This window comes from Saccoglossus kowalevskii, chromosome 3, assembly GCF_978046115.1.
Source record: "Saccoglossus kowalevskii chromosome 3, keSacKowa6.1, whole genome shotgun sequence".
Classification (NCBI taxonomy): Eukaryota; Metazoa; Hemichordata; class Enteropneusta; family Harrimaniidae; genus Saccoglossus; species Saccoglossus kowalevskii.
In genome coordinates this window covers 44,535,669-44,557,068 of record NC_140643.1, presented here as the reverse complement: position 1 = coordinate 44,557,068, position 21,400 = coordinate 44,535,669, and the positions used below count along the sequence as shown (strand labels likewise).

The 21,400-nt window shown below is 41.1% G+C and overlaps 1 protein-coding gene across 1 annotated transcript in view; it reads left to right on the top strand.

Moving 5' to 3' along the window:
* Nucleotides 1-20,911, top strand: part of LOC102802598 (ATP-binding cassette sub-family C member 9-like) — a 33,251-nt gene extending 12,340 nt beyond the window's left edge. Inside the window, exons 17-19 of the mRNA XM_085497530.1 lie at nt 264-397; nt 547-609; nt 20,486-20,911. Coding sequence (XP_085353656.1) covers nt 264-397; nt 547-609; nt 20,486-20,623 — 335 coding nt within the window. The 3' untranslated portion in view covers nt 20,624-20,911. The remainder of the gene's footprint in view (nt 1-263; nt 398-546; nt 610-20,485) is intronic.
* The last annotated feature ends 489 nt before the right edge of the window (nt 20,912-21,400 follow it).

The following is a 21,400-nucleotide window of genomic DNA, read 5'->3' as shown; positions in this document are numbered from 1 at the left end:
AAATGAGAGAGCAGACAGAAAATATGTGTTGGTGCAAATAAAGCAAGGATGCAGAAATTATTTTGCTAAAGCAAAGCTTTGACTTGAACCGAATTTTTCGCGATTCGTTTATTGGGTTTTAATCCTGGATGAATAGAATTATGCTCTAATAAGTTTACCTATAAGCTCACAGCGGCATCCATTATTTGAAAGTTGAGTATCTTCACGGTCGTTACCCCAAATTTGTTATTTGCTATAACATTGTGTTGTTTTACTCTTACCAGACTCACAGGTTTCTGATGAAGGTGACAACTTCAGCATTGGACAGAGACAGTTGTTATGCCTGGCAAGGGCTTTCCTGAAAAAAACACGAATACTTATAATGGATGAAGCCACTGCTTCCATCGATACCACAACGGTAAGTGGTCAATATCTTCATTGTATGTCAAAACGATAAGTAGTGAACTGCCATACTGTATATCACAACTGCGCTGTGTCGTAAATATTGATCTATCCTGGAACGAGATGATGTGATTATAACTTCTTTTTATTGTCATTGTGAATTAGGACGCTGTCATACGAAATGTTATCGCTATAGCCTTTGCAGATAGGACTGTCATAACAATAGCCGTAAGTATGATGAAAACAATAGCCATGAGTATGATGATAACAATAGCCGTAAGTATGATGAAAACAATAGCCATGAGTATGATGATAACAATAGCCGTGAATATGCTGATAACAATAGCCGTGAGTATGATGATAACAATAGCCATGAGTATGATGATAACAATAGCCGTGAATATGCTGATAACAATAGCCTTGAGTATGATGAAAACAATAGCCGTGAGTATAATGAAAACAATAGCCGTGAGTATGATGATACCAATAGCCATGAGTGTGATGATAACAATAGCCGTGAGTATGATGTTAACAATAGCCATGAGTATGATGAAAACAATAGCCGTGAGTATAATGAAAACAATAGCTGTGAGTATGATGATAACAATAGCCGTGAGTATGATGAAAATCAATAGCAGTGGGTATGATGATAACAATAGCCGTGAGTATGATGATAACAATAGCCGTGAGTATGATGATAACAATAGCCGTGAGTATGATGATAACAATAGCCGTAAGTATGATGAAAACAATAGCCGTGAGTATGATGAAAACAATAGCCGTGAGTATGATGAAAACAATAGCCGTGAGTATGATGAAAACAATAGTCGTGAGTATGATGAAAACAATAGCCGTGAGTATGATGAAAACAATAGCCGTGAGTGTGATGAAAATCAATAGCAGTGGGCATGATGATAACAATAGCCGTGAGTATGATGATACCAATAGCCATGAGTATGATGATAACCATAGCTGTGAGTATGATAACAATAGCCGTGAGTATGATGAAAACAATAGCCGTGAGTATGATGATAACAATAGCCGTGAGTATGATGAAAACAATAGCCGTGAGTATGATGATAACAATAGCAGTGGGTATGATGAAAACAATAGCCGTGAGTATGATGATAACAATAGCCGTGAGTATGATAACAATAGCCGTGAGTATGATAACAATAGCCGTGAGTATGATGATAACAATAGCCGTGAGTATGATGAAAACAAAAGCAGTGGGTATGATGATAACAATAGCCGTGAGTATGATGATAACAATAGCCGTGAGTATGATGATAACAATAGCCGTGAGTATGATGAAAATCAATTGCAGTGGGTATGATGATAACAATAGCCGTGAGTATGATGAAAACAATAGCCTTGAGTATGATGATAATGCCACACCTCAAACTTGGTGTAGCAAGGGTAAAATCTTCTACTGGTATCAATCACCACTGTACTGGGATATCTGTTATACGGTACTCGGAAACCTATATATCTTCACAGATCATTAATAACTTGTTTGGCTCTGAGAGTGATAGCACCACGAAATAAAATGTTAATTATTGTTATAGAAATAAACTCACACTCACACCTGTCAAAGTTGTGTTTCAGTCTTCCCCAAATCTCAGAGGAACAACATTTAATCAACAGACCGCTAACAGCAAACAACGCTACCCACAATGCACTATTACAATGGGTATTGGAAAAGCTCAACAACTGTAGGAAATACAAATGTATGACCTTGAAAAAGCACTTCCATGTACAGTGTAATTACAAAAAACGAAAGACCAGTTAAATGAGAACTGACCAATGAGGTCGCTCTCCGTCAATACCAAGAACTGTGTGACTGCTCAGTCAGGCGACCAATATGCTGGTAAAGGTAACTCACCAGAATGTGCTCTAGCATTTATAGAACACGAACACAGTTACTACTATAACGCGATATCGCTTACAATAAAGAAAGTAATATCAATCTGTTTAATTACAGTCTTCAGAACCGTAAGAGTGGTGGTTCCACGCTCAAATATTGATATATTGATCAAACGATAATAATATAACAACGTTAGAAAAGCATTCACAATTACTCAGAAATTTAGCAATAACAGTGATGGTTAACCAGAGCATAAATAGCCTTTCACTGTGGCTGTTAAATAAATGTGACTTCAAAATTTGGCCTAGCAAGTATTCTAATTAAAACAGAATACATAGCCTCACATATACAAATTCACTCGATTATAATATCTCATTGGAAAGAAATCAGTTTAGCCTGTTTTGTGAATCACCGAACGAAATAAATGTCCTGGATCTATCCAGAACTCGTATTATAATCTACAAACACTCTCCGAATCACACGGGGTTGTAATGCAAAGTGCGGCTTCAACTCGATTAATTTATATTTATCGGTGGAGTTCAGTGAAACTTTTCACACTATATAAAGGGAATGGTACCTGTCGATGAAGGTTGCACTTCGGTGTTGGGGTTAGGATAGCATCTACGATGCGAATCGGCTCGTTGAAACGGTTTTCTTCATGATCACTGGGTCGTTTCTGTGCGGAAAACGTTCACTGGCTTGAACGCGTACACTGTTCTTGTTTGTACGGTCTCGTGCTCGTGTTTCTTTAGTCGTCGGTAACTTGAACTTTTGGTATTCTACGAGATACAATCAATTTTAACTCAAATCACGAGTCCTGGCAGATCTCAGTATTATCGTTTACCAGTATGTGCTAAAATTATAACACACAGTCCGTTATTTCAGTGAAACACGGCAGAGTGAAGAGTTGGTATCATGCTCCCGCGCTTTCGTTTCTTGCACCTCTGGTTTTCTCCCATCATCCCTTGCTGTGTTGTCAATCATTGTTGCTGCGTAGCATATATGGGAAAGCGTGATAATGCATTACATGGGGAAAACACTCATACAGGAATCATACAAATATGCAGACACTACGTATTCTCTGTAATTAACCCAATTAGTCTCAAATAAATAATGAAAAAAGAAATACATTTCAAATTCCAGGTGCAACATCCCCCCTTCCAAAGGGTTGGCATATCCTGCCTCCATACTGAATCAGAAATAGATTCAGTTGGGCGCAGCACTTGCCAATCCAACTAACCTTTCCCCGTAGGTTCTTTGAGCTGTGTGTACCCTAGTACAATCGATGGGTATCCATCCCATAAATTAGGCAGCCTAGGGCACCATTCTGAGTTAGTAGCAGTAACATCTGGTACCAAAGTAGCCTCTTTGACGTAACTGGTCGTGGCATGTTCCTCAACAACCATCTCCCTGTAGAAAGAAATATCATACAAGTTGCTTCTACAGAAGTGAGACCCTCCAATTATCAGAAACGTGCATATGTGAATAGCGCCATACACGTTTGCACGTCAGAAATCTGGTGGGAAAATGCGTTCCGAGATCGCTAGAGGGTGACATTGCACTGTAATGGCTGTCTACTCCATCTGAAAGAAAACACCAGAATATGCAAATCATGGGTGACTTTTCAGCGATCACTCTAACCGTGATCTCCCACAAATAAGCACCAATCCTGGAAAACAAATAGTAAGTCAATTACAATCCACGCGATCATTCATGCATCAGACATAATCTCTTCAGCATTCTAAAAAAAAGCACATATCAACATTAATGTCACATGACAACTATTGTAATACATCATGAACCACTACAACACTGTAGTCGTATCTATCCTCTCATCTATGTTACATCGTATGCTGCTGTGTCTGTCAACTCGCCAGGCTCATGGAATCGGTTAACTCCAATCCGGGTCCCTAACGAAAACGGTAAAAGATACACGTGTACACAGATACCACTGCATAAATGAGAACACTTGACGTATACAGAAAATGCATGACCTGGTCGATGATGCAGTGACTGAAGTCATAACGGATTATTGACGATTGCTTTGCAATATGGTAATCAAGGTAGCCTTCAGAGATGGCATTTCATTCCATTCAGTGGCTCGACATACTATTCCCGTCGACTGTTTATGTTTCGGAACGAACGATTGAGCTCTCGCATTTAGTCTGGAATTTGGCAGTGTTCGCTTATACAAGAATCCATAATACTGTGTTTTGTGTCGCCTTCGCAGCGAGTAACGCCTCGTTGTAGTAGTATTGCCTGATAGTTCTCTATCGGTCGTTTTGTTGCTGTTATGCAACGATTCGGTCAACTCCATACGCTCTGCACCAGTGTCAGGCAATACAGCTTCCGATAACTTGGTATTCATTACATTCGTGACCTCATCTATGAATGGAGAGATCTGTGTAATTTCTGCTCGGTTATTTTCCGCAGGCACATCAATTTCTGTATCACTCTGTTCGGCTGGCTTCTCGATTTCAGCATTGTTATTCGAAGAACAACCTTGCCCATCGGTTACAACTGTTGGCTCAGTTCCTCGTTGAGGCGAGATATGATCCTCAGTGGTTGGGTCTGAGGCATACAACTCATTGGGTTCAACAGTATCAATCTGAATTATATCATCTTGTTGTTCCTCAACTGCATTGATTCCAGGTTCACCATCCACAGTTTCGGTTGCTGAGGCTGTTGACTCGCTAACAGGATCGCTTCCATAAGCTGACTGACTAATTGAGCAGTTGAATCAATGACAGGTGTAGCGGGTCTCCTTTCATTCGCATTCATTGATACTCGAACACTCGTTTCATAATATGATTAATAAGTTTGTGTAGTACTTGGGTTCCTTTGGAAGATATACTCTGGCAATGAGTCATATTCAGACGTGGACCCCGTGTAGGAAGAAGTCGCAGGACGAGTAGCCCTGGTTGGCATCCGCCGTCGTCTCTGAGTTGGGTCTCTGATCGGTGTTCTCATTGGACATTCATATGGTATTGGTGGCAAGGCATCAATCGGCATGAGCAGATTACGATGAATAGTACGTTTCTTTCCATTACCTTCTGATTTCAGTACATAAACTGGAATATCCACATGCACCCTTTTCACTACAGTGTATGCAGTAGATTCCCACTTATCAGCCAGCTTATGTTTACCTCTGATGTTAACATTTCTAATCAAGACTCGATCCCCGATTTCAAGATCAAGTCCATCACGGGCCTTTTTATCATAATGAATCTTGTTTTTACGCGCTCTGTCGGCTAATAATTTTCCGGCTATTTTATAAGCAGCGTGTAAGCTATCTTTCCACTGCCGTACATAAGCGTCTAGCGATTCCTCTGTGGACTCATCTGGGTTTAATCCTAGGAAAATGTCTATAGGTAACTGGGGATGAGTACCTCTCATCAGAAAGTGTGGTGTATACCCGGTCACATCATGTTTCGTACAATTGTACGCGTGTGCCATTGCTTTAACTTCTTGGCTCCAGTTGGTCTTTTTATCTGGCGTCAAGGTTCCCAACATGCTGATCAATGTTTGATAAAAAATTTCGGCAATGCCCTGTGTCTGTGCGTGATACGGACTGCTTCTAGATTTCTTCACACCACACTGATGACAGAGTTGTGTGACTAATTGACTCTCGAAATTGCGTCCTTGGTCAGACTGTATTCTCTTGGGGAATCCAAATACGGTAATGAACGTGTCCATTAACACTTTTGCAGTCTTGGCGGTTTGATTGCGGGTAGGTACAGCGAACGCGTATTTGGTAAAATGATCCGTCATTACCAGTATGTCTTTAGAACCATTCTTGGATGTCTCAAGTGTCAGGAAATCAATGCATAGTAACTCTAATGGCATGGTACTCAAAATAGGAACCATAGGCGCTATTGCTCGTCCTTCTGTGGTAAGTTTGCATCGTATACATCTATCACATTGCTGAACATGTTGTATGACGTCACGTGCCATGCCGGGCCAATAAAATGGAGATCGTACGAGATCAAGACTCCTGTCCTGTCCCAAATGACCTACCTCGTTGTGAAGTGCCTCCATCTCCATCTTGCGGTAGCTAGGTGATAGATATAGCTGGTAAATCACTCGGCCATTCGAATCGGTGACTCTACGATGCAAAACACCATTTCTTATGCAATACTTCTTCCATTCACGAAGGGCTGCGGAAACCTGTCTTGTTTCTTGAGCACGGTGATATCGGTCTGGCGGGGCTCCAGCTACCACGTAATGATAAACTTTGCCGATAGTCAGGTCTTCACGCTGTAGTGTCTTCCATTGTTCGCTAGTTACTGTGGGCAGTGCGGCTGTACCCTTTGGTGTTATCTCGGCCACCGTCTGTGCGCGACTCTGTGGCACAACTCCTGCAAGTTCTGCTGCTGGAACCATTGGGCTTAGATGATTGTCCAGCAATGCAGTCACTGTCTGGTTACTCATCACTGTGGTGTCTTTTGAGTCGGGTGGAATCCAGTCCAACCATAGGGGACATCTCTCAGAATCAGTTGTGAAATCACTCACTGGTCTGCGGCTCAGAGCATCAGCGTCTCTATTGAGTGTACCGGCTGTAGCGTACATGAAAGTCGACATCTGCGGGTCTGGAAATCCAGCGATGGCCAGTTGCGTCAAGTTTCGCAGTGGTCTGTACATAACAAAGTGGGTTATTGTCAGTCAGGACTTCAAAATGTCGACCAGCCAACATATCCGGAAACGATAGCCCACTTCAAAGCGAGAAATTCGAGTTTATGAACTGGATAATTTTTCTCGCTTTTAGATAACCCTCGGCTAGCGTAAACAACGACTCTATTCTTTCCATTATGCTTTTGGTATAAGGCAGCGCCAAGCCCCATGAACGACACATCGGTATGAAGCTTGAATGGTTTCTCATAGTCGGGATATGCTAACACAGGTGGGTTGGTGAGCTTTTCTACCAATGGACTGCCGTCCAGTTGAAAGCTAGCATCCTTGATCTTTCCAGTTTGCCATTGTTGGTACGTTTCTTGGTATACAGCCCCTCTGTCAATTCATATAATCATTTGGCAATCTTTGAAAATCCTTGTACAAATCGGTGGTAATAACCTGCAACGCCGAGAAAGGTCCTCACTTCTCTAGCATCGCGTAGTACGGGACAGTTCTTGATTGCTTCGGTTTTGTCTGGATTGGTTCGGACGCCCTCTTCCGACACAATATGGCTGAGGTAATGTACATTTTGATGCTTTAGCTTTCAAGTTATGGTTTTCTAATTTTTTTAATACTTGTTCTACTCGTCTACAGTGATCCTCAAATGTGCCTGCATATATCACTATGTCGTCTATATACACAGTGCAGGTATTGTTTACCAGCTTCCCTAAACATTTTTCCATAGCTCGCTGAAAACTGCTGGCACTATTGCAGAGTCCCATGGGCATACGTAGGCATTCAAAATGGCAAACCAGGGTGACGAAAGCCGTTTTCTCGATGTCTCCCTCAGACATTAATAGTTGCCAATACGAATGTTTCAAGTCTATAGTCGTGAACCAGGAAGCACCTTTAAACATTTCCATGCTTTCCTCGATGCGTGGCAGTGCGTAAGCATCACGGATTGTTTTGGCGTTAAGTCGGCGGTATTCAATGCATAGCCTCCATGTGCCGTCTTTCTTCTTAACCATAACTACAGGAGCAGCGTACGGTGAACATGATTCCCGAATTATTCCGCATTCTAGCATGTCTTGTAAAATACCTCTCAGCTCAGCATACTTGGCTGGTGCAAGTCGGCGATGTCGTTCTCGAAATGGGATGTCATCGGTCAGTCAGATTCTATGCTTCACTAGGTCACACTTCCTTAAATCGGTATCTCCTTTTGAAAAGACACTAGCGTTACAACGGAGCAGGTTTTTAACTAATGTCATCTTTTATGGTGGGAGCTGAGTTGGTGATATGTTGAATTTAACACCTTGTATTTGCATACTATCTGAAGCAGTTCCTTCTTGGCTATCAGTGTCAGCTTGAATACTATTGATTGAAACTACTGCTTGGATATTAGCAATTGCAGCTCCTGGACGCACTGTGATGCTATGGCTACTGCAGTTGTGAAGTCTCACAAGCACTGTGGCTCGGTTGGCTTTGCATTGGAGGACTGCCACAGATGGACTCACCCAGGCATCTCGACAACGACTTTCGGTTGGTTCGACTGCGACTATGTACTGGTCTGTTCCAATAACACTGTCGTCAGGTCTGATTATCATCCTCTTGGAAATGGCAGCATGGGCTGTGCCGACATGTCCATTGGGTCCTACAAATTACTGTCTGGAATCTAATCGGTCTTTGGTTTGTCGTCCTACAGCTGACATGTGTAGCGTGGTTTTCTTGTGTTTCGACTGATGTACACGTACTGCTGCAAGGCAGGGTTCCAATATATTAGTACCGAGAGTAACAGGAACTTGGGTGCTATATTCGCTATCTGGCACAATAACTGCCAGTTCGTACATTTCATGGGGGATACCATATATCGCTACTGGAATGTCAAAACGCAATCCACAGTAGCCTATTAGTGGGACAGGCTGATCTCCAGCTCCTAGGACAATAAGATCGTCATCAGACAATGGTTCAATTACTATCTGTATCAAAAACTTGTTGTAAAACCATTTAGATACAGTTGTAATTTGCGAACCGATGTCAACTAAGCACCGAGCTTCATGCCCTTCTACTGATATTGTCTCTTCTGATGGATTTTCCACCAATCGATTGCGGACCCGAGTGTGAAGTCGGGTGTTTACAGCAGGTGTAGCATCTGTAATTGAGGGCATAGTCTTTTTGTGACATCGAAATTGTTGCATCGATCTCAGTTTATCAGGTCGGTTATCTGTATTAGCTCCGCTTACATTGTCAGTTCCAGCTGACTGCTGCTGTGGTCTGACTCGTCTCGGGTTGTTCGGGCACTCTCGGGTATAATGATCATTGGTTCGACACCTGTAACACTTGAATGTCTTTTTCGTGGTGATGCCGATGGGGGTACCTTTGCGGTGGATGCGAACGCGATAGCAGTACGGATTCGGGCATCCATATCATCTATCCTATTAACCAAGGAAGAGAACGTTGTGTCAAGACATGTCCAGAAGGCGCGTGCCATCTGTTCAGGAACAGCAGCATTCTTGAGAGGGTACTCTTCGTCATCTCCTTGCATGGGTGGCGTTGGCTCTAATGTCGTTTGTTGAGCTGCTATAGGACGTGAGCGGTGATGCGAACGTACTCCTCAATCTGGAGTCAACATCACATGGTGCGATGCCGCCTCTGTCGTGTATTGAGTCTAATTCCATTTCCAATCTCAGGGAATATGCTGCTATGTTTTCTTTTTCGCTCTGGGCACTTTGATTAATGAACCCTATCAATAGGTCTTCAGTGGCACCAGCGCTTCCGAATCGGCTGCGAAACTTTGTGTGATTAATTCGTCTATTCGTATTGGCTTTCGGCATCGAGTTGGCCAATGCTTTTGCTGTCCCCTTTAGGGACACTTGAATAGTCAATATCTGTTCATCTATGCTGTCGCTAGTCGTTTCCCTGTACATCTCAACATCTCCTAGCCAGGACGGGGGATGAACTTGTCTGCCTTGTTTGGTAGCATTGTGCATTGTTTGTTCTATTACCAACTCGTCTCCATGGTTCACTTCGCGTTTCACACCATCAAGTGTACGGCGTAACTTCTCAGCATCTTCCGTGCGCTGACGTTCAAGTCGGCATTGAAAATCATATTCTTTGTCTCTAGCTTCTTTTCGATGTGCATCTTCGAGTTCTTGTTTTTCTCGTTTATATTCATCTTGTATAGCCGTCAATTCGCCAAGAAGCTGGCGTTCTTCTACGTGGCTGTCACGTTCACCCTGGAACTGAGCAGCAAACTCTGTGCGAAGTTTCTCCATTTGTCTTTCACTTTCTGTCTTTTCATTTTGCTGCATCGTCTGGAGAATTCTACTTGGCGTCATAACCCTCGTTGGTGGTGGCGGCGCACCATCCAATGAAGTCTGTTCTGTCATTGTGGACCAATTGTTGAACAGTTACGTTCAATGCCAAAAAAGGAGAACTCTCATGTCCCACGTTGGACGCCAAATCCTTATGCCACACCCCAAACTTGGTGTAGCAAGGGTAAAAACTTTTACTGGTATCAATCACCACTGCACTGGGATATCTGTTATACGGTACTCAGAAACCTATATATTTTCACAGATCATTAATAACTTGTTTGGCTCTGAGAGAGAGTGCACCACGAAATAAATGTTAATTATTGTTATAGAAATAAACTCACACTCACACCTGTCAAAGTTGTGTTTCAATCTTCCCCAAATCTCAGAGGAACAACATTTAATCAACAGACCACTAACAGCAAACAGTACAACGCTACCCACAATGCACTATTACAATGGGTATTGGAAAAGCTCAACAACTGTAGGAAATACAAATGTACGACCTTGAAAAAGCACTTCCATGTAATTATCAAAAAACGAAAGACCAGTCAAATGAGAACTGACCAATGAGGGCGCTCTCCGTCAATACCAAGAAATGTGTGACTGCTCTGTCAGGCGACCAATATGCTGGTAAAGGTAACTCACCAGAATGTGCTCTAGCATTTATAGAACACGAACACAGTTACTACTATAACGCAATATCGCTTACAATAAAGAAAGTAATATCAATATGTTTAATTACAGTCTTCAGAACCGTAAGAGTGGTGGTTCCACGCTCAAATATTGATATATTGATCAAACGATAATAATATAACAACGTCAGAAAAGCATTCACAATTACTCAGAAAATTAGCAATAACAGTGATGGTTAACCAGAGCATAAATAGCCTTTCACTGTGGCTGTTAAATAAATGTGACTTCAAAATTTGGCCTAGCTCTAATTAAAACAAAATACGTAGCCTCACATATACAAATTCACTCGATTATAATATCTCGTCGGAAAAAAATCAGTTTAGCCTGTTTTGTGAATCACCAAACGAGATAAATGGCCTTGATCTATCCAGAACTCGTATTATAATCTACAAACACTCTCCGAATCACACGGGGTTGTAATGCAAAGTGCGGCTTCAACTCGATTAATTTATATTTATCGGTGGAGTTCAGTGAAACTTTTCACGCTATATAAAGGGAACGGTACCTGTCGATGAAGGTTGCTACTTCGGTGTTGGGGTTAGGATAGCATCTACGATGCGAATCGGCTCGTTGAAACGGTTTTCTTCATGATCACTGGGTCGTTTCTGTGCGGAAAACGTTCACTGGCTTGAACGCGTACACTGTACTTGTTTGTACGGTCTCGTGCTCCCAATATGGCGGTTTCTTTAGTCGTTGCACCTCTGGTTTTCTCCCATCATCCCTTGCGGTGTTGTCAATCATTGTTGCTGCGTAGCGTATATGGGAAAGCGTGATAATACATTACATGGGGAAAACACTCATACATGAATCAAACAAATATGTAGACACTACGTATTCTCTGTAATTAACCCAATTAGTCTCAAATAAATAATGAAAAAAGAAATACATTTCTGACTGTCAAATTCCAGGTGCGACAATAACAATAGCCGTGAGTATGATAACAATAGCCGTGAGTATGATGATAACAATTGCAGTGGGTATGATGATAACAATAGCCGTGAGTATGATGATAACAATAGCCGTGAGTATGATGAAAACAATAGGCGTGAGTATGATGATAACAATAGCCGTGAGTATGATGAAAACAATAGCCGTGAGTATGATGATAACAATAGCCGTGAGTATGATAACAATAGCCGTGAGTATGATGATAACAATAGCAGTGGGTATGATGATAACAATAGCCGTGAGTATGATGATAACAATAGCCGTGGGTATGATGATAACAATAGCCGTGAGTATGATGATAACAATAGCCGTGAGTATGATGATAACAATAGCCGTGAGTATGATGATAACAATAGCCGTGAGTATGATGATAACAATAGCCGTGAGTATGATGATAACAATAGAAATGGGTATGATGATAACAATAGCCGTGAGTATGGTGATAACAATAGCCGTGAGTATGATGATAACAATAGCCGTGAGTATGATGATAACAATAGCCGTGAGTATGATGAAAACAATAGCCGTGAGTATGATGAAAACAATAGCAGTGGGTATGATGATAACAATAGCCGTGAGTATGATGATAACAATAGCCGTGAGTATGATGATAACAATAGCCGTGAGTATGATGATAACAATAGCCGTGAGTATGATGATAACAATAGCCGTAAGTATGATGATAACAATAGCCGTGAGTATGATGATAACAATAGCAGTGGGTATGATGTTAACAATAGCCGCGAGCGTGATGATAACAATATAATAATAAAAGAATCAGAAATTGTTATACTAGTATTAGAACCTTTGAATCTTCTACGAGTAACTGAATGAATTGTGACAACAAATCGTATAGCGCCACCACTCGCCGTAAAGATAAAACACGAGAGCGTACTTTTTCCAACGCCTCACCGCGAAATGTCATTCTTAATGATTTAATCGACAAATAAGTCTCAAGGCCAGTGGATATTTGGTAATACCATCAGCATCTGCGTTAAATAGATTACAACTATTCCCCATCGGGAAGCAGTACAAGACGGGAACTAATATTTTTGGCCCACCCGTCTGTTTGTGCGCGATCTGTGAATCCGTTCGTATGTGACTTATTTTGTCATATGAAAAAGTATGTACGTTGTTTTGCTTTTCGTTCTGTTGAATAAGTCATCAACATTTTTCAAGTATGCCTTTGGCCAATTTTATTAAAATCTGGCAGTGTCGAGATTGTAAATTACTTTACAAATTTCTGGGAAACTAGCCAAGAAGTCGCAGACTATGTTAAACAACACAAAGCAAACGACTCTGAGCGTACTCAGAACCGCACATGAGATTATGGAATCAGATAAGATAGTGAATGAATGATACACCCAATCAAGTTATTAACGAGTAAATAATGTGTCCATTTGAGAACGCAAATATCCAGAATAACACGACGAGTCGAATAGAATACTAATGAATCACCGCTCAGTACGCTGTATTATGTAACCTCAATAGCATAGCCCAGAGTAGACTCAACGTCTTGGAGTCTAGGGGAGTTTCTCTTTCTAATTTGCGAAAACAATCGTAAGCCTTTCATTGAGTCCATCAATGTATCGAAATAACATTAATGGATCTTATTAATCTCCTGAACCGGTTTCAGCCAGTTGGTGTTTGGCATTGATTTGGACTTCAGGCACCAACATTTGATCATATCACTACCACTCGCCGCAAATCGGAAGACATTTTAATTTAAGTAATTTTAAGGTTAAGACAGCTGCCCTTTCATCCAGTCGCTGTCGTCTAACGTTCAATCCACAAGCGAAAGTGTTTCCCAATTTGTGCCTTTTGCTTTGACACCTTAGCAGACTGTATTTCAATCTTGACTGCAATTTTAGTCCTAGCAAATCATCTAATCAAGCATTTCTGCTATCCTTGAACCGGATCGCAGTCATGCATGGACATATTTCATTCAAACTTGGTATGTTCATTGAACATAATGGGTCCTTGATGCACGTCATCTTTTCCCTAGAGTTGATTCAAAATGGCTGATTGGTGCTCACATAGCTGTAGTGATCATGCTCAAAATGGCTGATTGGTGCTCACATAGCTGTAGTGATCATGCTCAAAATGGCTGATTGGTGCTCACATAGCTGTAGTGATCATGCTCAAAATGGCTGATTGGTGCTCACATAGCTGTAGTGATCATGCTCAAAATGGCTGATTGGTGCTCACATAGCTGTAGTGATCATGCTCAAAATGGCTGATTGGTGCTCACATAGCTGTAGTGATCATGCTCAAAATGGCTGATTGGTGCTCACATAGCTGTAGTGATCATGCTCAAAATGGCTGATTGGTGCTCACATAGCTGTAGTGATCATGCTCAAAATGGCTGATTGGTGCTCACATAGCTGTAGTGATCATGCTCAAAATGGCTGATTGGTGCTCACATAGCTGTAGTGATCATGCTCAAAATGGCTGATTGGTGCTCACATAGCTGTAGTGATCATGCTCAAAATGGCTGATTGGTGCTCACATAGCTGTAGTGATCATGCTCAAAATGGCTGATTGGTGCTCACATAGCTGTAGTGATCATGCTCAAAATGGCTGATTGGTGCTCACATAGCTGTAGTGATCATGCTCAAAATGGCTGATTGGTGCTCACATAGCTGTAGTGATCATGCTCAAAATGGCTGATTGGTGCTCACATAGCTGTAGTGATCATGCTCAAAATGGCTGATTGGTGCTCACATAGCTGTAGTGATCATGCTCAAAATGGCTGATTGGTGCTCACATAGCTGTAGTGATCATGCTCAAAATGGCTGATTGGTGCTCACATAGCTGTAGTGATCATGCTCAAAATGGCTGATTGGTGCTCACATAGCTGTAGTGATCATGCTCAAAATGGCTGATTGGTGCTCACATAGCTGTAGTGATCATGCTCAAAATGGCTGATTGGTGCTCACATAGCTGTAGTGATCATGCTCAAAATGGCTGATTGGTGCTCACATAGCTGTAGTGATCATGCTCAAAATGGCTGATTGGTGCTCACATAGCTGTAGTGATCATGCTCAAAATGGCTGATTGGTGCTCACATAGCTGTAGTGATCATGCTCAAAATGGCTGATTGGTGCTCACATAGCTGTAGTGATCATGCTCAAAATGGCTGATTGGTGCTCACATAGCTGTAGTGATCATGCTCAAAATGGCTGATTGGTGCTCACATAGCTGTAGTGATCATGCTCAAAATGGCTGATTGGTGCTCACATAGCTGTAGTGATCATGCTCAAAATGGCTGATTGGTGCTCACATAGCTGTAGTGATCATGCTCAAAATGGCTGATTGGTGCTCACATAGCTGTAGTGATCATGCTCAAAATGGCTGATTGGTGCTCACATAGCTGTAGTGATCATGCTCAAAATGGCTGATTGGTGCTCACATAGCTGTAGTGATCATGCTCAAAATGGCTGATTGGTGCTCACATAGCTGTAGTGATCATGCTCAAAATGGCTGATTGGTGCTCACATAGCTGTAGTGATCATGCTCAAAATGGCTGATTGGTGCTCACATAGCTGTAGTGATCATGCTCAAAATGGCTGATTGGTGCTCACATAGCTGTAGTGATCATGCTCAAAATGGCTGATTGGTGCTCACATAGCTGTAGTGATCATGCTCAAAATGGCTGATTGGTGCTCACATAGCTGTAGTGATCATGCTCAAAATGGCTGATTGGTGCTCACATAGCTGTAGTGATCATGCTCAAAATGGCTGATTGGTGCTCACATAGCTGTAGTGATCATGCTCAAAATGGCTGATTGGTGCTCACATAGCTGTAGTGATCATGCTCAAAATGGCTGATTGGTGCTCACATAGCTGTAGTGATCATGCTCAAAATGGCTGATTGGTGCTCACATAGCTGTAGTGATCATGCTCAAAATGGCTGATTGGTGCTCACATAGCTGTAGTGATCATGCTCAAAATGGCTGATTGGTGCTCACATAGCTGTAGTGATCATGCTCAAAATGGCTGATTGGTGCTCACATAGCTGTAGTGATCATGCTCAAAATGGCTGATTGGTGCTCACATAGCTGTAGTGATCATGCTCAAAATGGCTGATTGGTGCTCACATAGCTGTAGTGATCATGCTCAAAATGGCTGATTGGTGCTCACATAGCTGTAGTGATCATGCTCAAAATGGCTGATTGGTGCTCACATAGCTGTAGTGATCATGCTCAAAATGGCTGATTGGTGCTCACATAGCTGTAGTGATCATGCTCAAAATGGCTGATTGGTGCTCACATAGCTGTAGTGATCATGCTCAAAATGGCTGATTGGTGCTCACATAGCTGTAGTGATCATGCTCAAAATGGCTGATTGGTGCTCACATAGCTGTAGTGATCATGCTCAAAATGGCTGATTGGTGCTCACATAGCTGTAGTGATCATGCTCAAAATGGCTGATTGGTGCTCACATAGCTGTAGTGATCATGCTCAAAATGGCTGATTGGTGCTCACATAGCTGTAGTGATCATGCTCAAAATGGCTGATTGGTGCTCACATAGCTGTAGTGATCATGCTCAAAATGGCTGATTGGTGCTCACATAGCTGTAGTGATCATGCTCAAAATGGCTGATTGGTGCTCACATAGCTGTAGTGATCATGCTCAAAATGGCTGATTGGTGCTCACATAGCTGTAGTGATCATGCTCAAAATGGCTGATTGGTGCTCACATAGCTGTAGTGATCATGCTCAAAATGGCTGATTGGTGCTCACATAGCTGTAGTGATCATGCTCAAAATGGCTGATTGGTGCTCACATAGCTGTAGTGATCATGCTCAAAATGGCTGATTGGTGCTCACATAGCTGTAGTGATCATGCTCAAAATGGCTGATTGGTGCTCACATAGCTGTAGTGATCATGCTCAAAATGGCTGATTGGTGCTCACATAGCTGTAGTGATCATGCTCAAAATGGCTGATTGGTGCTCACATAGCTGTAGTGATCATGCTCAAAATGGCTGATTGGTGCTCACATAGCTGTAGTGATCATGCTCAAAATGGCTGATTGGTGCTCACATAGCTGTAGTGATCATGCTCAAAATGGCTGATTGGTGCTCACATAGCTGTAGTGATCATGCTCAAAATGGCTGATTGGTGCTCACATAGCTGTAGTGATCATGCTCAAAATGGCTGATTGGTGCTCACATAGCTGTAGTGATCATGCTCAAAATGGCTGATTGGTGCTCACATAGCTGTAGTGATCATGCTCAAAATGGCTGATTGGTGCTCACATAGCTGTAGTGATCATGCTCAAAATGGCTGATTGGTGCTCACATAGCTGTAGTGATCATGCTCAAAATGGCTGATTGGTGCTCACATAGCTGTAGTGATCATGCTCAAAATGGCTGATTGGTGCTCACATAGCTGTAGTGATCATGCTCAAAATGGCTGATTGGTGCTCACATAGCTGTAGTGATCATGCTCAAAATGGCTGATTGGTGCTCACATAGCTGTAGTGATCATGCTCAAAATGGCTGATTGGTGCTCACATAGCTGTAGTGATCATGCTCAAAATGGCTGATTGGTGCTCACATAGCTGTAGTGATCATGCTCAAAATGGCTGATTGGTGCTCACATAGCTGTAGTGATCATGCTCAAAATGGCTGATTGGTGCTCACATAGCTGTAGTGATCATGCTCAAAATGGCTGATTGGTGCTCACATAGCTGTAGTGATCATGCTCAAAATGGCTGATTGGTGCTCACATAGCTGTAGTGATCATGCTCAAAATGGCTGATTGGTGCTCACATAGCTGTAGTGATCATGCTCAAAATGGCTGATTGGTGCTCACATAGCTGTAGTGATCATGCTCAAAATGGCTGATTGGTGCTCACATAGCTGTAGTGATCATGCTCAAAATGGCTGATTGGTGCTCACATAGCTGTAGTGATCATGCTCAAAATGGCTGATTGGTGCTCACATAGCTGTAGTGATCATGCTCAAAATGGCTGATTGGTGCTCACATAGCTGTAGTGATCATGCTCAAAATGGCTGATTGGTGCTCACATAGCTGTAGTGATCATGCTCAAAATGGCTGATTGGTGCTCACATAGCTGTAGTGATCATGCTCAAAATGGCTGATTGGTGCTCACATAGCTGTAGTGATCATGCTCAAAATGGCTGATTGGTGCTCACATAGCTGTAGTGATCATGCTCAAAATGGCTGATTGGTGCTCACATAGCTGTAGTGATCATGCTCAAAATGGCTGATTGGTGCTCACATAGCTGTAGTGATCATGCTCAAAATGGCTGATTGGTGCTCACATAGCTGTAGTGATCATGCTCAAAATGGCTGATTGGTGCTCACATAGCTGTAGTGATCATGCTCAAAATGGCTGATTGGTGCTCACATAGCTGTAGTGATCATGCTCAAAATGGCTGATTGGTGCTCACATAGCTGTAGTGATCATGCTCAAAATGGCTGATTGGTGCTCACATAGCTGTAGTGATCATGCTCAAAATGGCTGATTGTCATTTCGTTCTAGAAATGATTTATGAATGCCATAGGCAAAATAAAGGAAGGAATCCTACAAATAAACTGGCTCCACTTTGTATCACTACGTCATTGATATGTCGTATGTGATCTGTGCTATTTAATTAAAATAAGATCATAATTTTTACAATGCAATCCGTTTAAGAATTGTTTATGTGTATTTTTGTCTTCGTGTAAGAAATAAAAAAAAGATTTAGCAAAAACGTAAACACTAAAAAGTACGTTAAAAATAACAGGTGGAAATAACAAGATAACATATTTGATGAAATAGTGTCAAAAGTAATTGTGAGCGGTCCTAAGCTAGAAAATTGATGATATTTTTTCTGTCTTGCATTTTAAAACTGGTTCCCGCCTTAAGTGTCATGGCGCACCAAGCCACAAGAGGCCGGTAACTAGTAACGGTTCTGGAATTTCCGATTGGCCCAGCACTTTCTCGTTGCTTGTTCTATTTCCCTTGGTTACCTGACGTCAGAGCTTATGCTCGTGGCCATAGAGCTCTCAAAAGTTGGGCGAAAACTGTTTCTTTTGTTATTAATTTGCACAGAAACAGCGAGAAATGCCAGAGCCATCTCAAATATTAAGTCTAAGCAGGCTGATTGTATGGGCATGGCGTAATGACGACTTGTTTACGGAAAACGAATATTACAATGTTTTCAAATTACGTATATACTTTGAACGTCACTCAGTCACGTACCTTTGAGTCGGAATCTCGGCACAATGGAACAATATGGCGATTACTAGTTACTAGACTGGCAAAGTCGGGACTTCTTTTTTGTTTTACAAAAAAAATATAATTAATTGTCAATTTAGCCTTGCTAACGTTAACGCGATAACTAGCGTGACTGCGACAGAAATCCCGACTGGACGCATCTGCGGGCGACCCCCTGCGTTAGAGTGAAAACCGGAGCGGAATCACTCCGGTGATTATGCTAATTACAAGTTGTCGACTAGCATTGACAACGAATCAGAGTGCAGCTGTATACGTCATATCTTATCTTTGTTAATGTACGTGACCGTTCACTTCTGAGGTCCCGGCGATTTTGAAAGACTACTTATATACATTGGACATTTAAATCGATTTTTTTCAGTAAACATGGATGAAAGTATCGCCTTTGCACTTAGAATGTTAAAGTAGCCATCTCTGCGATCGAGTCGTATCAATCTTTAAAAGGTCATGTTTACTTTCACACACCCACTCATGAATAATCAATGACATCATGAATAATTAATAGCAGTCAAATGCCCGCAGATACGTCCAGTCGCGATTTCTTTAGCGGTCAGGTTAGTTTTCGCGATCACACTAAAAAGACTAGAAGCACAATTAATTAATTCTTTTTGTAAAACAAAAAAGAAGTCACGTCTTTGCTAGCTAACTAGTTACCTGCTTCCTACTTGCCATTCGCAAAGAACGCTGGGAGTTAGCGAAGACCGAGACTTTCGGCATCAAAAATTCCCTCGTAATCTTTTAGACTAGTTTTCGTTTCATTCCCACAACTATACCTCTCGATCTGTAACAAATTCTGACTTTTCCCTTCCCAAAAAGAGAACAAATAAAGGTCAATATTCAATTGATTATAATGGTTCAAAATTATGGAATGCTCTACCCAGTCATTTGAAACTCATTAACAGCCGTGCAAGGTTCAAAAAAAACTCAAAATGTATATGTTTTCACTATAAGTTTGCAATTTTTGGTTGGTTAAATGATTGATTGAGTGGTTGGTTGATCAATTTGTTACTTAGTTGGTTGGTTGATTGGCATATTGCGTAATTGATTGGTTGATTGAACAGACTTGTCTAACATTACGATTGCTATCTTCTGTTACCCCAGCCATGGATCAGTTACTCATTTTATTTTAATTATTTTTTTAATATTTATTGTATCGCAATGTACTCTCTCTCTCTCTCGTATGTTTTCAATTCTCTTTACAACCAGTAATTCATGGCAAATAAATACATACAAATACAAAATACAAAAATACAACTAGTATAACAGTATTGTATGCTTTTAATTTTAAGATAGGTTTCATACTGCCAAATCTATAATAATCTATAGTCGGTAACCTATAAGGTGTATCCCGAGTTTTGATGTTAGTGTAAATGACATATCTCTGAGATGTATACACATTTGATTTTTTAATCTCTTTCGCAGCATCGCATCTCCACCATTCTAGACTCTGATTCAGTGTTAGTGATGAGTGACGGACGTGTTGTAGAATACGATACACCACAGAACCTTCTAGATAAAGAGTGTAGTTTGTTTGCATTGTTGATCGAAGCATACACCTAAGAAACCACTCACCCGGATGTACAGTTTAAAGCAAGACTGGTCGGTAATGATGTGCCAGCAAGATGTCAAAATGCCAGTCTAGTTGCAACCGTGTGAAAAAATACACTACGTTTTAATAGTAAGATATGAATGTTTCAAAATGTATATTTTGGAGCTGGATTGATGGTTTCAAAGTATAAATATGATTTTTTTTTATCATTTGATATTCAGGTTGACTGCTGTAATATTACATATTAGGGATAACGATTTTAGGATATTGTTTTTATTAAAAATGTTTGCAATGTTTTACATTTTTAGAAGTGACTAAAAAGTATTTGCCCTTACTCCGCCCATTATTGTAGCGAGTTTTCAATACAAATCACAGAATTTGATATTCTTCGAATGACCTCGAGCTATAGGCCAGGCCTATTCTCGACGGCGAGTAATATTTTTTTAGCTAGCCACTCCCATTTTTAGTCGAGAACATTAATTTACTTATTGAGGGTGTCTTTAACGACACTTATCTAGAAAATTAATTCATTTTATAATCCAACAACGGTACTTTAGTAACTAATATACCAGCATTGTACACACATACTATTACTATGACTTAAACAAAACGTGCACTATAATCGCTTCCACCTTAACTGTGACGCTAAAATCGGCGATAAACAATATGATTATTGAATCAAAGCCATGGAAATGTACGTGTAATTAGTTTTCGATTAGTTTAAAAAGAAAAACAGTGAAATGATTTCAATAAAATTGACCACTTGACAAAACACCTAAAATAATAAG